Source organism: Vidua chalybeata, chromosome 5, assembly GCF_026979565.1.
Source record: "Vidua chalybeata isolate OUT-0048 chromosome 5, bVidCha1 merged haplotype, whole genome shotgun sequence".
NCBI lineage: Eukaryota > Metazoa > Chordata > Aves > Passeriformes > Viduidae > Vidua > Vidua chalybeata.
Genome location: NC_071534.1, coordinates 351,863 through 365,443, shown reverse-complemented (window position 1 = coordinate 365,443; position 13,581 = coordinate 351,863). Strand labels below are relative to the sequence as shown.

Genomic DNA, 13,581 nt, shown 5'->3' with positions numbered 1-13,581 from the left:
AACCCTGAGACAGCTTCACAGTTAATTGCTCTAAAATATTTTCAGACAGATTTTGCTAGCCCAAAGCCAGGCTGGTTTGTGGCAGCAGGAGGGACATCATTAGGGTTTTTTGACCTTATTTCACAGGGACTTAGCACAATTCCTATCCCACTTCAACAACCGGTCCATTCCTGCTCATTAACAAACGGGGCTGCTGATGGAAATGTTCCATTTATTGCAGATGCAGTTTCAGAATACATTGTTTGAACAAAATGTTTTTATTGCAGCTATCAGATGTATTTGAAAGACTCAGAGGAGTGTTTACAAAACCCCCAAACAAAAACCATGACAGCTCACAGACAATGTCAGGCACAGTTTCACCCCCTACAGATAACTTTGTGCATCTCTGTATGTAAACAAGATGTTTCAGCCAAGCAGAGGAGCCCAGCTTTGGGCTGAAATAGAACCTTACATTTCTTTAGGAAGAAGTCAGATGCTGTAAGACATGGAAGTGGTGATAAGGGAGGTCCTGAGGGTTCTGGTGCACAACAAAGCTGTTAACAACGTGCTCAGGGGCTACGTGAGTTGCTCAGTTTATGCCACCCATACACTGTAGGATGTAAATGCTAAACTGTATGGCATGTAAATTCAAACCAAGCTGACGTCTCAAAGCCATGTGTTTACTATATACAAATGAAAACGTCTGTAAATAAGATATCCAGGAGAGAGAGGTAAAAAGAAGCATCACAAAGACAGAGGTTTACTTCACTTTCGGTGGACCTGGTGTACGGCACTGATGGATGGCAAGATTTAGTCTACAGTCATTTGAAACAAGCTCCAACTCTTTTACATTTTTTTCTTTTTAATTATGGTAGTTTTATATAAATTAAACTACAACGTTTTATACAAGTGACCTATTTTTGACCCTCTATACCCTTACCTTTTCCTCTTTTAAAAACTATACTTTCTTTTTAATTACCCATTACTGGGCAACTGACATTTAAATTTTTTTAATACTTATCTCACCATACCTCTAATGACAATTATGAAATCTTACTATAGAAAAGTGTGTGATTTTGTCTTTATTTTTTTTTAAGCTGTGATATTGGCTAATTATGTATGTTTATTGCTAAATATAATACTCTAGCACATATTAAAGCATTCTACCATTAGTAGTGCCTTCAGGCTAAACTTTGTAAAGCTATGTGTGTATATATATTCTAGATTGCATTCAATTACTAGTCACTAACAACAAAAAGAAATATCAGTACCGCTGTCAGCTAAGATAATAATCCAAATTTAGATATTAACTTAAACTAGAATGGAAAAATCGATACTTAAAAAAAGTATAAAACAAAAAAAAAACATTATTGATGCAGTATTTCTCATGACATGGGCGACTTACAGAAAATATTACATTGTCAACTAAAGATATTTCTTCCATGCCTTAGTCTAAAGTGCAGAAAGAAAAAGACTTCTGTATTACAAAAGTAACCATTGGTTTTATAGGTTTACTGCACACCTTTCCCAAGCAACTTCACTTTACATGCATTTTGGGTGGACCTCTAATGCCAGCTGAAATCACTGTTCAGATACATGTTTATGACTGTCAGTAGGAGAGTCTACATATTTCACAGCATGGGTTTCTTTAGGAATAAAGGCTCTTGTGCAAAGGCAGGACTATTCTGATGAATGTCTAGACTGATTATTAAATACAGTGCTAATATACATGGTTTTAACTGGGATAATGCAAAAAGACATTTTGGTAAATAAACATAAATATAAAAAGAACAATTTAGCACTTTTTCCTTTTTTTTTTTCCCCCAAACTGATTGGTCCAGCATCTTCAGTGGCCTTCTACGGTTCTTTCTCAAATTGTCTCAAACCTGCTGAGAAAGAGACAGATTAAATATGCCTTGAAACGACCCAACCACATCTCTAGAACAGAAAAGGCACAGCTCTCCAGGTTAACGTGTAAGAAGGCAGGACATGAGCTGGGTGCTGCTCTCCTCATGTACTGGGGTTGCTCTGAGCTGGTCCCAGGAGGACAAAAATCAGGATTTCAGCCTCTGAGGAGAGGCTGCTCAGCAGTGTCCAAACTCCTCTGCTGGGACTGCTCCTGTGGGTGGAGAACACCTTCCATGGGAGCACAGCTGCACTAACCCTGAGCCAGCCCAAAAACCCCTCTCCTGGCACTTTGGTTTGAAAAAAGACAAGAGAAGCAAAACCACTCTGCTTTGCATGACTCTAAACCAAAAAGAAAAGTTCACAGGTGTACCGTATGTCTGGCTTTACATAAAACCACTGAAAATGTGTGGGCACATACTGAATTGGAGAAAACAAAGAGTTTTTCTCTATTTGATCATTTCACTCTTCGTAAAGAATCGAGGGATGTTGCAAAGTATCCTTAAAGCAATTGAATTGGTCAATGAACTTCCATTCTTCCCCACTGGTTCTTAGCCATACAATTAAGTTTAATTGGCTTTATTTGGAGTGCTTTAGATTAAAATAAAAATAAAAAGCTAAGAGGGCTATTTTGCTGATTTCTTTCTGTAAAACTAGGTTGTGTTTCACTAACCAGTGGTTTCAAAATGACAATAGCATAACTAATTTTGCCTTGAAAAGACACCAATGCACAGCTCCAGCAAAAGCTCAGCCATTCATGCTTCAATGATATTATAATGGAGTTTTTGAAAGGCAAAGGCAAAAAGGGGTTTTGGCATCAACATGAACAGCTGCAGAATTTTAAAACACAGGTATACCCTATGCAAAAAGTAGCAATGTTTCTATATAATAATAGGTAACAATGTTTGCATTGTATTATTATATGTATATCATCAAATATTGCATGTTTTATTAAGTACACATATAATAGTTTGTTAACATTATATGTATAATATTATTACCCAGATGTAGTAATATTTATTAAACTATAGAAACAGATGCAATGTATGCATTACGGCATTACTTACCATTAGTCTCTGATTTTTTCCCCATAGCTGATACCTGAAAAAGCAAAAACACATTATTAAAATCCCATATAGAACAACATTGCTATTTATAACAGGAAAAAAAAATCAACAGATGTCCACACATAGCACAGCTCTGCCAAACAGGAATATAAAAGTGATACACTGCTTTGTGAACCTCATTGTTCTTTCTTTTATAGATAAAAAGGTGGGTTAGTAGCAGAACATTATCCTTTAAATACTGCCCAGAAGTGTTATTACCTTAGAAGAAGCAGCTGGCTTCTCCACTGACTGCTTCTCCCAGAGATTACGTTTGCCAGATACATCTCCTGGTCTTAGATCCTGTATTTTTAATGTCAGAGAACAGAAACCACCATTAGTTCAGGTTTATTTTCACTTGTTAAAGAAAAAGTTAGAATGCAACTTCCTCACAAGAGAAGTTGAGGAACATCCACCAGAGGTAAACATTGCATTGTCTGTCAGTTACAAAGAATTATATTTCACAAAGTAACTCCACACATATCCATATTTTAAGAAAAAAACCAATCCTGTTGCATCTATTTCATATGGCACAGCCCGGTCTTAACTCAGTATGTTCAACTTAGGAAGTGTAGTGAAAAGTTACTGCACACTCAGATTTTTACAAAAAAAACCAAATCAAATTTTTTGTAGAAAAATACCACATTTTTTCAGGGAAAGTATTTCTGCTAGGGAGGAATTCAAAAGTAGCTTTTCTTGGTTATTTTAGATCAAAATAAAAATATTTTATTTTAAAAATTATGTAAAAAACAGAGTTGGAGTTTTAATACAACAGAAGGGCAGATCCTACTCTACATTTCTAAATAGAGATTTCAGCACTTATCACTGTAGTCCTCCATATCCATTTAAATTTCCATTGCAACCTTTGGATGTGCCAATCACTAGCCTGACAGAAAACCAAATAAACAAACAAACAAACAGATGAGGTAAAGTGATTAAAGAATAGTAGTAATCTCTGAAAAGGAGTGTATTTTTGAGACTTTAATCAAAACTCCATAAAAATGTCAACTAGCTTCTTGTGGAAAAGGAGGGCTGCAAATGAAAATGGCATCTGCTGGGCAGATGGATTGATATCTACCTCTGTGCATGGCAAACAAGAGACTCAAACAATTCTGGACATAAGTACTCTCCTTTTCAGGAAGTGTTCAAGTCCTGCATGGCTTCCAGGATTTTGTACAAGCATCCGTGTGGAGGTAAGAGAGAATTTCTACCTGTAAAATGCTCAGTGATGAATGGAAATGAGATTCCTGCAAGGGGTATTTGCACCCAGCAGAGACCCTCTAGAACTGATCATAATTTGTAGCCACACAGGGTTGCTGATGATTAAAATTTGAAGACAATTCTGCTCTTTAAAAAGGCAGTTCAGTAGCAACAGAGGAATGAAGAAAGCAATTTTGACCTTATTACAAAGCCATTTGCAGTGAACAAATCTACTTCCATAGTCCTGAAATAATTTGGGATCTGTGACTTTGGTTCACTGTAAAACTGAAATCTTTGCTCTGCCTTGAATTCAGTATTTTTCCAAAATCCACAAGAATCCTGATGGTCACAAAAACTTTGAACATTTCTTAACTTTGGTGGAATGTGATGAGGGTGAGAAGTTATTTGCTAAAAAAGAAATTCTAGTCTTCCCTACAATTTATCCTGACTAAAAAAAAGTAAAAATCACATATTATAGATGTATATAAACCTTCATAGTCAATTATAAACAGGTTTACCTGACCAACTTAGCAAACAGACCCCCAAAGAAGAATAGGAGGAGGGCGTGTTCCTTCGAGCAGAGACATTGAAAGAAGAAAGAACAATCTATTGAGAAAGAGGGAAATTAAGACATAGATAGAAACAGTCGTGTGAGGGAAAAACAAGAGATTAGTTTTACATGGTCTAAAAGATGCAAATTAAAAGGAGAGAAAAATCTGGAGGCAGATTCTATAGTGGACAGTGCTTCAAATGTCAAGCTCCTCTTTAGGACAAACAGGAGTGTGAATCGAGAAAGTGTTTTTCAGGCTGCACTTTTTATAAAGGGCAGGTGAACTGGCAGAAAAACACTGCATAAGGATAAATGCAATATATTATGTATGTTTATTGCTAAATATAATACTCTAGCACATATTAAAGCACATATTATATGGGAAGAAGCCAGTTCTTTAACAAAATCCTGCAGTTGAATCATTAACATCACAAATGATTCTCCATATGGATATTTATGTTCCCGCTCCTCATCCTTACCCTTCCCCATCCCACAGTTACCTCTTCCTGTTCCTCCCACACTGCTGCTTCCCACATTCCCAGTTTATTACCTCGACAGCATTTTCTGCTCTGATTCTTGCTGAACTAATGGGAAAGGCTAAAGGGCCTTCAGCAGGAGTTACATTTAAGCTCATAAAGAACTAAATTATTTCAGTTGTGTTTTAAACCATCCTTGGAAGATTTTTACAGGGCAAGGGCCAAACTCCAAGTGTGTGTAAGTTTGCAGTCTGGGGTCTGTGGCTGGTAATCTCAAAATTAATGGTGAGCCTTTCACAGGTGGCAAATTAAAGTCATCCTTCACCAGAGAAGTGCTTCTCTGAGCTTTAAGGTGAAAACTGCCCTGTTTCCTCTCCCCATTTGCTGACTACAAGGAGTCAGCAGCCAGAGGGCTGTGAGCTGCCAAGAGCACACAAAGCAGAGTTCCTCCAAAGGCCATCAGCTGGTGGAGGAAGCACCCTCTGCCCCAGGAGAGAGCCCACCTACTGAAGAGATGGTTGTTCCAAGTTTACTTACGGAAGGTTTTGGAGCAGGGGATTTGTTGCTCTCTGGGGTCTTGGTCAACCACTCATTGATACGACTGGAGACACCAACCTTCAGTCCAGCAGTTTCCTGCAAAATGATAAAATCCAATCAGAAGACTTTCAGAATGGCTTTTGCTCTGTTTACCGTGTTTAGATTTAAAAGCAAAGCCAAGCTGGGGTTTAATAGAGAGGTCCTCACTGAGCCCATGGTCAGAGACATCCTATGTGCTCTGCAGGTTTCGTCCCTATTAATTACACAGTGCTGCTGCTCTCTAGTTTTCAAAAATTATATACGTGGACTGACAAAAACATCTCCACTTTACCGCTACCCCAGTAATAAATGTCAGACATAAACAGGCTGTTTCTACCACAAGCCCAAACTCCAAAAATCTTTAGCTTAATAGAAGAGACATCAGTTCAAATCTACTTTTTTTCTCTGTTAAACTAATTTTTTTTTTCAAAAGAAGTACACAATAGAGAAGTGGCCTAAAATTTAAAACATTAAATCTTTAAAAGGCTAGAACAAATGGTTAAAATTGAATTACTCTCTGTAATAACCCACTTCAGTCCATGGCTCATCTTTTTGCCTATGATAAATGCCCAGCAACTCACATCAATTTATAGAAAGAAAATGTTGCCTTAAGGATTTACACAGAAAAGATAAAGGTCTCACAAATATTTCTATGACTTATCTAGAAAATATCATCACTATCCTGCCTATTCAAAGCTCTTCTGCTCCCCAAAAGAATTTTGCCCTACTCAAAGAATTTCTTTGTACTCTGCTTGAATGACCCAGATGTATTTTTCTAAGATATCTGATGTGGCTCTGGAATGTCTCATAACTGAGCTCAGTAGGTCACTAAATTCTTCCATTATACTCAATATTGCAGCCACACCATCTTGTGGATTTCTGAGGTCTTCAGGATCCTTTGGGATATTCTTCACCAGTAACGTGAAGGAGCAGACAGGCTTACTCACAGAAACACAAATGCAAGGTCAGGTCCAGAGCATAATTCTTCATAATCACTAGGATAACTAAACACATACCTTATTTGGTGTTCCTGTCCCAGAAGGTGATGAGAAAACATTCCCTTTCTCCCACATGCTCTTGATATTACGGACACCCTCAGCTGGAACGTGAAGGTCGGAAGCTTTAGCTGGTCTTGAAGCCTTTGTGCCCTGGGGAAAAATTGGGGCCAGTTGTGTTGGCATTAAGAGCTGGATTTGCAGGGTGGTTTGACTCTGGGGAATGCAGCATTTCTATGTGGTTCTGGCACTGATCATGCAAAGATGAGAAGGAGCACCCAGCTCAGGAGGTGCCACTGAGATTCTCTCCCCTTTCCAATTTGCAGTCGTGCCCTTGATACCAGCAGCTGTGAAAGTGGCACTCTCTCTCTTACTTTTGTGTTTATTGCCTTTCTAAAACCCATGGCAAACCTCAGCTCTGCACACAACTGCTCCAAGGCTTTAAAATCTCAGTTAGTACCTGGCTCCTGGAAGCCTGGCTCTTTTAGGGACTGAGCTAGGGGAATCCTTTTGCAGAGGCAGGGGGAAAGTCTGTTCTGTCATTCAGCATCAGACTGCTCCATCTGCTCCAGACAACTGAACCTCAGCATTCTAGGGGTTAATCTCAGCAATTACATTATGTTTGAAACAAGGTGTTCTTTCAAAGAGTGGAGAATTGGGTAGGAGTTTTTGGGTGTTTTTTTGGGGCAAATGTGTCTTTTGCATGGTTACTAAAAACACCAGGCCAAATTCATCCTCTTTCTTCTTTTCAAAATTCTTGCACATTTTACAAATCATAGATTGGATGAGAATCAGAACCTGTATGAGTGATGCTTTGCTTCTCTAATTGCAAAGCAAGGCAGATTTGGCAACTTGTGGACAAATCAGAAACTCAGCAAAGGAAATATTTAAGTCAGGCAGCTGGATACAGTGGTATCAATCTCCTACCTTACCTTGGACTATGGACAGAAAAAGCCCTGAGTTCTGGCTCTTAGGCACAATTGTCAAAATCACCTGGGGTCAGGTTCTGCATTTTAATGTGATTTTGATTTCCCTTTTGTCACTGCTTAACTAGTTCTTTGCAGAGTATGTCTTTGCCAAGGAATTCCACTGTCAGGTGGCAGCCAGCAGCACAGAGCCAGCTCTGTGTTCTCCTAAATAAGCTGCTGGGTCAGCTCTGCTCAGGATAACCATCAGCTCTGTGCTGACAGGTCTCTCATCAGCCAAGCAGAGGATGCGACTGTCACTCAGGATGATGACTGAACCCTCCAAAGCTACTGCAAGCTTACAAAACAGAGTAAATTGCAGCATGAAAGGGAAGACACAAATCTGAGATTTTGTTTAGATACATCTCTAGATGTTGGTTACAGATGTGCCTCAAGCACTTTGTTCTTGAAGTCACATTAAAGAAGAGTTTGTGATCAAAAAAACCTGCAATTCTTGAACAGCAAAACAAAGGCTGATTAAAGGCCCCAAAGCCATTAGTAACTAGATCCATTTACTGGAATTAACTTACCTCAATTGCACTAGTGTACTGCTCAAGTCTACTGTCAATCTTTGAGACAACTGCTGTTGTCTGGGTGGGCTTCATACCACTATAGGAAGTAAAAAAAAAAAAAAAAAAAAGGCAAGAATTATTATTCTCTCCACTTAAACACTGCTGTTTGAACTGAACTTACTGTTTCTTTGCTTTACCTCTTTTGAGCAGATTTGTTCAAAAATTCCGTTCGCTCCTCTATCTAGAAAAGAGAGGAACAAAAGCTTTAAGTTAATAAAGAGTCAGCCTGTACAAGGCTAGCCTGAAATGTCAAAATTTTGAATGTCAAAAAAGTCAATCTGAAAGAAATACATTCCAACAGAAATTTCACAGATGCACACAAAGGTTTTATAGATAGGAGCCTGTTATGCTACAGATTCATAAAAATGGATATATTTTCTGCGTGAATGTTTGCATCCTACACATTTCTTCAGTGCCTCATACGTAACAAGAGAATAAATGAACAAGACAGAAAGAAGAAAAGGGACGTCTATCTCATGGAAAGGATTGATATGCACAAAAACCTATGTCATCCTCATATCTTCCACACAAGAGCAAGTATGTATCTCTTGAGACAGCAGCAAATTTAATAAAGATTTTCTGAGCTGGGGGATCAGACTAGGCCAGCTTTGGAACTCAGCCACAAAGCCTCCCTTACACATGTCTTTGGAGGACATGATCCATTTAAATTTGGGCTCCAAAAAACCCATCAGTGTAAACCCTGCTCATGTTCAGGCAGGGTCACTGCTGAATCAGTATCTACCAGCTGTTATTATACAAACTGGTATACATTTCATCATTATTTTCTACTCTGTAAATAGGAATGTATTGTGACATCTCCAGGGAGGAAGACTCATGAAAATCTCATACGACTTCTGTCAAATCTCTCAATACTTTGAAAACAAAAAACTACATCCCTGAATAAAGTTTTAAAACATTTTCCTTTGGGGGTAGGGAGATGGGGAGTATGTGCATCTATTTGTATTCTGGGTCAAGAAATATTTTCATCAAACTTCCTCAAGTCTTATCAACATTGCATTGTTCCACTTCTCCGTGCCAGGCTCTACAGTTTCACTTAAAAGTAAAATACATGCAAGCAGCTCCAGGGGATTGAAATGATTAATAATCAGCCTGGCTGGATTCCTTGGGATTCCCCAGTCTCAGCAGGGGCTCTCTATTTTCAATTTACTTTAACCGTGACTGCTCTGGCATTCAGGCCTTTAAAACAAGGCAATGACAGTCATTCCTTTAAATGGTTCTCTTCAGTGCCTTTAGCATCCAAGGCTATCCCAGAATACTAAATCCCACAGCAGTCCCATCAAAGGGCATGCACAGTTTATTTCTCAAGCCCTTGCAAGCAGGCAGTTCACTTGAGTGCAGAATTTGCCAAAGGAGCTCACTGGAGGAACTCCAGCTACCACCCGTCCAGCTCAAAGGCACCTCTGACGCTCTAAAACGTACAAACAATTTACAGAATCATTCCCATTACCAGCTTTAGTCGCCAAAACACGAGCTAAAAGCAGTCCTGAGTGCAAAGATGGGCTTTGCCAGGACAAAGCCCCTGTTTCAGTGGAAGGATGTCACGAGGTGGCAGCAAAAGACCGGCAGAAGCAGGAGCCCTGCACACCCGCAGGAAAAGGTTACAGCTCTCTCACCCAGAGGACACGCAGCTGGCAGTGCCACAAAACGAGCAGCTAAATGGTTCAAAAGTGACCAAACACATGGATGGTCACGTAAAACACATCGCCTCGCTTCTGCTGTGGTACAGTAGAAGTTTCCCCCAGCGCTGATTTCTGGGTCATAACCAGCAATGCAGCAGAATGATGAGTTAGTCCAGCAAGAGCAAGTTCACCCCCAGACTGTCCCCAGCTGCATCAGTGAAACCCTGGTGGGCAGCAAGGACGAATAATATGGACTCTCTCAAAGAACCAGGACTCAAGGCAACTGCTTAATAATTCATTTACAGGACCTTCACACTCTTTTTATGTGCAGGTAGGAGAGATGCTTCTGCACAGCGGGCTACAGTGGGCACTGGTGAAAGAGTTGGGAAGGAAGAGGAACATTTTTCTTGTGGTTGTAGTAAAAAGATAAAAGTGGGGTCGTTCTTTCCCCACTGGTAACAGCAGTTCACAGAGCACCAGCTGTGGGATCAGGAAAAAGTCAGGGGCTGTTCAGAAGAGGAGAGTGGAAAAGCAAAACCAGAAACTAAACAAGAAAGAGTTAGGAAGAAACCCTCAGAGCTGAGCAAGGCCCTCTGGCTGGGGAAGCAGGTGCCTTGCATGGAAGGATAAAATACCTTCTGCACATTTATGTGAGGATATATTCTAGAATATCCTCCTCAAAAGATAGCAGAAGCAGACATCGAATACACCTAGAGCAAACAAACACGTGTATTCAACATAGAAGTCAAACACATTTGGACTGCACAGCAACATCTAAAGGTCATTTACCCACTGCATATCACACAAACTCCATGCAAAGAATTTAAAACGTTTGCCACATACAGTAAACAGTATGACAAAATAGATCTGTAAAAGAAACAGGCAAAGCAAGGTGGTTAACATAAAATTCAAGATGCTTTCTCAGTTTCAGACCAGGAAATAAGAATAATCTTTTTACTGCATTCATCTTATCAGGATCTTGTTAAATAGTTTGGACTATGTTTTCTGACCGTGGAATACTTTCAGAACACACACAAACTCAAAAAAGTCAACCTGCCAGCCTCTAATTAAATTACGACCAGAAAAAATTAGTTAACACATAATATGAGACCATGACTTGGGAAACAAAAACCATTGGATATTCCCAGTAAAACTTGTTTCATTGAAAGGTGTTACATTGATTCATTGGAGTTTTAAACTGTGCATTGGATGTCATGCAACACAAACTTGTAAACGGATCTATCATCAAAAAAAAAAAAAAAAGTGTCGAGGAAGAAATGGAATAAAAAACAAGCACAGAAAACCCTGTATTTTGATTTTGCCTCATATCCAACATGTGGAAGGACCTAGTGGTAATCCACTGGAGCAGTAGTCCCTGGGAGAGGCTTCTCCTTTCCTCCCTGAGTGGCTCACACAGTCTCTTGCTTCATTAAGCACAGTTATGCTTTTCCCTGCTGTCAGCAGCACCTGAGCAGAGTGTGCCAGTTTAGCTCAGTTTACCTACCAGACTCGAGTGCTGCCATCAGCATCAAAGATGGGGAAAAACAAACGTCACATGTCCTGTTCTTACCATTCTGTTTTCCCTCAAGAATAGCTTGTCTAGGAAGAACTAGGAAGATTGTGTCCAGTCACTGCCCCAGCTGTCAGGTATTGAGAGCAATAATGAGATAGGACAAGACAGGTCTTTAAAGAAAAAAATTGTCTCTGAAAAGTCCTTTCTTCTGGGTTAGCTGTCAGCAATTGCAGAGAGTGCTGGCTGCCACATCAGCCGTTTCCCAGGAGACATTTCCTCCAAATACAGGGATATCCCAGCCTCCTGCCATTGCTGCCTCCCCTCAACACCTAACTGCTTTTGCATTTCTCTAGTGGTGGTGCTCATCCCCAAGAGGAGACTTAGTACTGTTCTCTCCTGATTAACCCAGAGAATAGAACACAAGGGCTCAGTAACCTTCCTTCTCAAAGAAAATATGAGGAATGAACTCGTCTGAAAAGCAAAATGATCAAAGATTTTTCAGGAAATGTCATTCTTTGAATGCATCATGTTTTGCATTAACTAAATTAGGGAAAGGACAAGCTAGAGGCAGATGGGAGAGCAGCAGAGCTTGTTCCAGGCTTTGTCCTTATTAAAAAAAAAATAACAAGATACAGGACAGAGGTTGAACAGAAGTTTGGTACCACTGCAGCCCACAGGGTGTCCACCCAGCCCTGAGAAATCCAAGCTGCTTCTGTCCCTGAGCTAGGGAGGAACTTGGCCTATATTTGCTTGGCATGTTTTCTTTTCACTGTCCCCTCAGAAGGATCCAACCCTCGTGCTGTCACTGCGAGGACTCCACACTGTGGTAGCTCTGCTGAAGTATTGTCTCGGGTTTGAGGGAAACACTGTATTTACCAGTTAAAACAACAGGAGTTGTCAGCACTGTGATTTTTAGAGGCCAGACTAGACAATCACAGCAGGTTTTCCTAAATAGAAGCAGATATGTGTATTTTGTCCATGTTCATATATGTACATTTACATTTGGGCATCCATGAGCTGTGTCATACGTGGAGAGGAGCTGCACATCTTTGTCTCTCAGTTCTGAGTTACAGGAGTTCACACCCCAAACTGTTTCTTGGCATTCTGTGGTCAAGAGCTGAGGGGACAGTAATCCCAGTTTATTAACCTGATGTGAAACTTGAAGTCAAAATCCAGTTGTTAGAAGACAGTCTGTTTTGTTACCTTTAATTTGGACTGACTTCCCAGGCTGGTCTCAGCCGGTTGGCACACAGCTTTCTCACTGCTGCTCCGTTAAGCTCCCTCCTTTCCTTTGTTCTTGTCGTTCCCTTGGCAATCAGCACACCCTGCTTTCCTCACACTAGCCACACCTATGAACTTCTCCTTCTTCCCAAAAGCTTATCACATCAGGAAGGACAGGGAAGGAGTAAAAAGGTGCTTTGCCAGATTGTTACCCAGGAGAAGTCAGAATGTGCACATGTAGCATACATTATTTTTATACTGAGCCTCCCTGTTTTCGGTATTCATTCCAACCACCCACCCACAACTGTGCATTTGGGATTCTCACATGACTCATGGCAGATCTGAGATGATGCATCCATCACAGGAGAGAACCTGTGCCAGATGCTTTACAAATCAAAAGATAACTTGGGCAGTGCAGGGCAGACAGCGAGAAAGCTGTGTGCCAACCGGCTGAGACCAGCCTGGGAAGTCAGTCCAAATTACAGGTAACAAAACAGACTGTCTTCTAACAACTGGATTTCGACATCACATTTCACCTCAGGTTAATAAACTGAGATTACTCTCCCCTCAGCTCTTGACCACAGAATGCCAAGAAACAGTTTGGGGTGTGAACTTCTACAACATTACATATCTACACTGGCCACCCACAGACACTGGACTGCAATCTGTAGAGTATCACCAATTTCTCAAAGACAGAAACAGAGAAAGAGGAAAAAATGTGTACAGCTGCATGTATCAGGTCTTGTAGCAAACAACTTCTACCGAACAAGACACAAAAACCCAGCAGAAAAAAAAAAATGTGCATTGGATGCCTAACAAGATTTTTAAAATGTCAGCTTTCCTCTGAACATACACTTAGAATAGTGTAGCACCAGTACAAAAGGTA

The 13,581-nt window shown here is 40.1% G+C and overlaps 1 protein-coding gene across 8 annotated transcripts in view; it reads right to left on the bottom strand.

Moving 5' to 3' along the window:
- Positions 1-236: 236 nt before the first annotated feature.
- Positions 237-13,581, bottom strand: part of CALD1 (caldesmon 1) — a 227,403-nt gene continuing 214,058 nt past the window's right edge. For 5 of the 8 annotated variants that reach the window (XM_053943508.1, XM_053943505.1, XM_053943506.1 and 2 more), the window contains 7 exons: positions 8,459-8,502; positions 8,280-8,358; positions 6,806-6,937; positions 5,751-5,846; positions 3,210-3,290; positions 2,952-2,985; positions 237-1,868 (listed from right to left, as the gene is read on the bottom strand). In XM_053943508.1, coding sequence (XP_053799483.1) covers positions 1,837-1,868; positions 2,952-2,985; positions 3,210-3,290; positions 5,751-5,846; positions 6,806-6,937; positions 8,280-8,358; positions 8,459-8,502 — 498 coding nt within the window. In that variant the 3' untranslated portion in view covers positions 237-1,836. Of the gene's footprint in view, positions 1,869-2,948; positions 2,986-3,209; positions 3,291-4,705; positions 4,794-5,750; positions 5,847-6,805; positions 6,938-8,279; positions 8,359-8,458; positions 8,503-13,581 lie in introns of those variants that run through there. The other 3 variants (XM_053943509.1, XM_053943513.1, XM_053943511.1) reach the window with 2 other exon arrangements.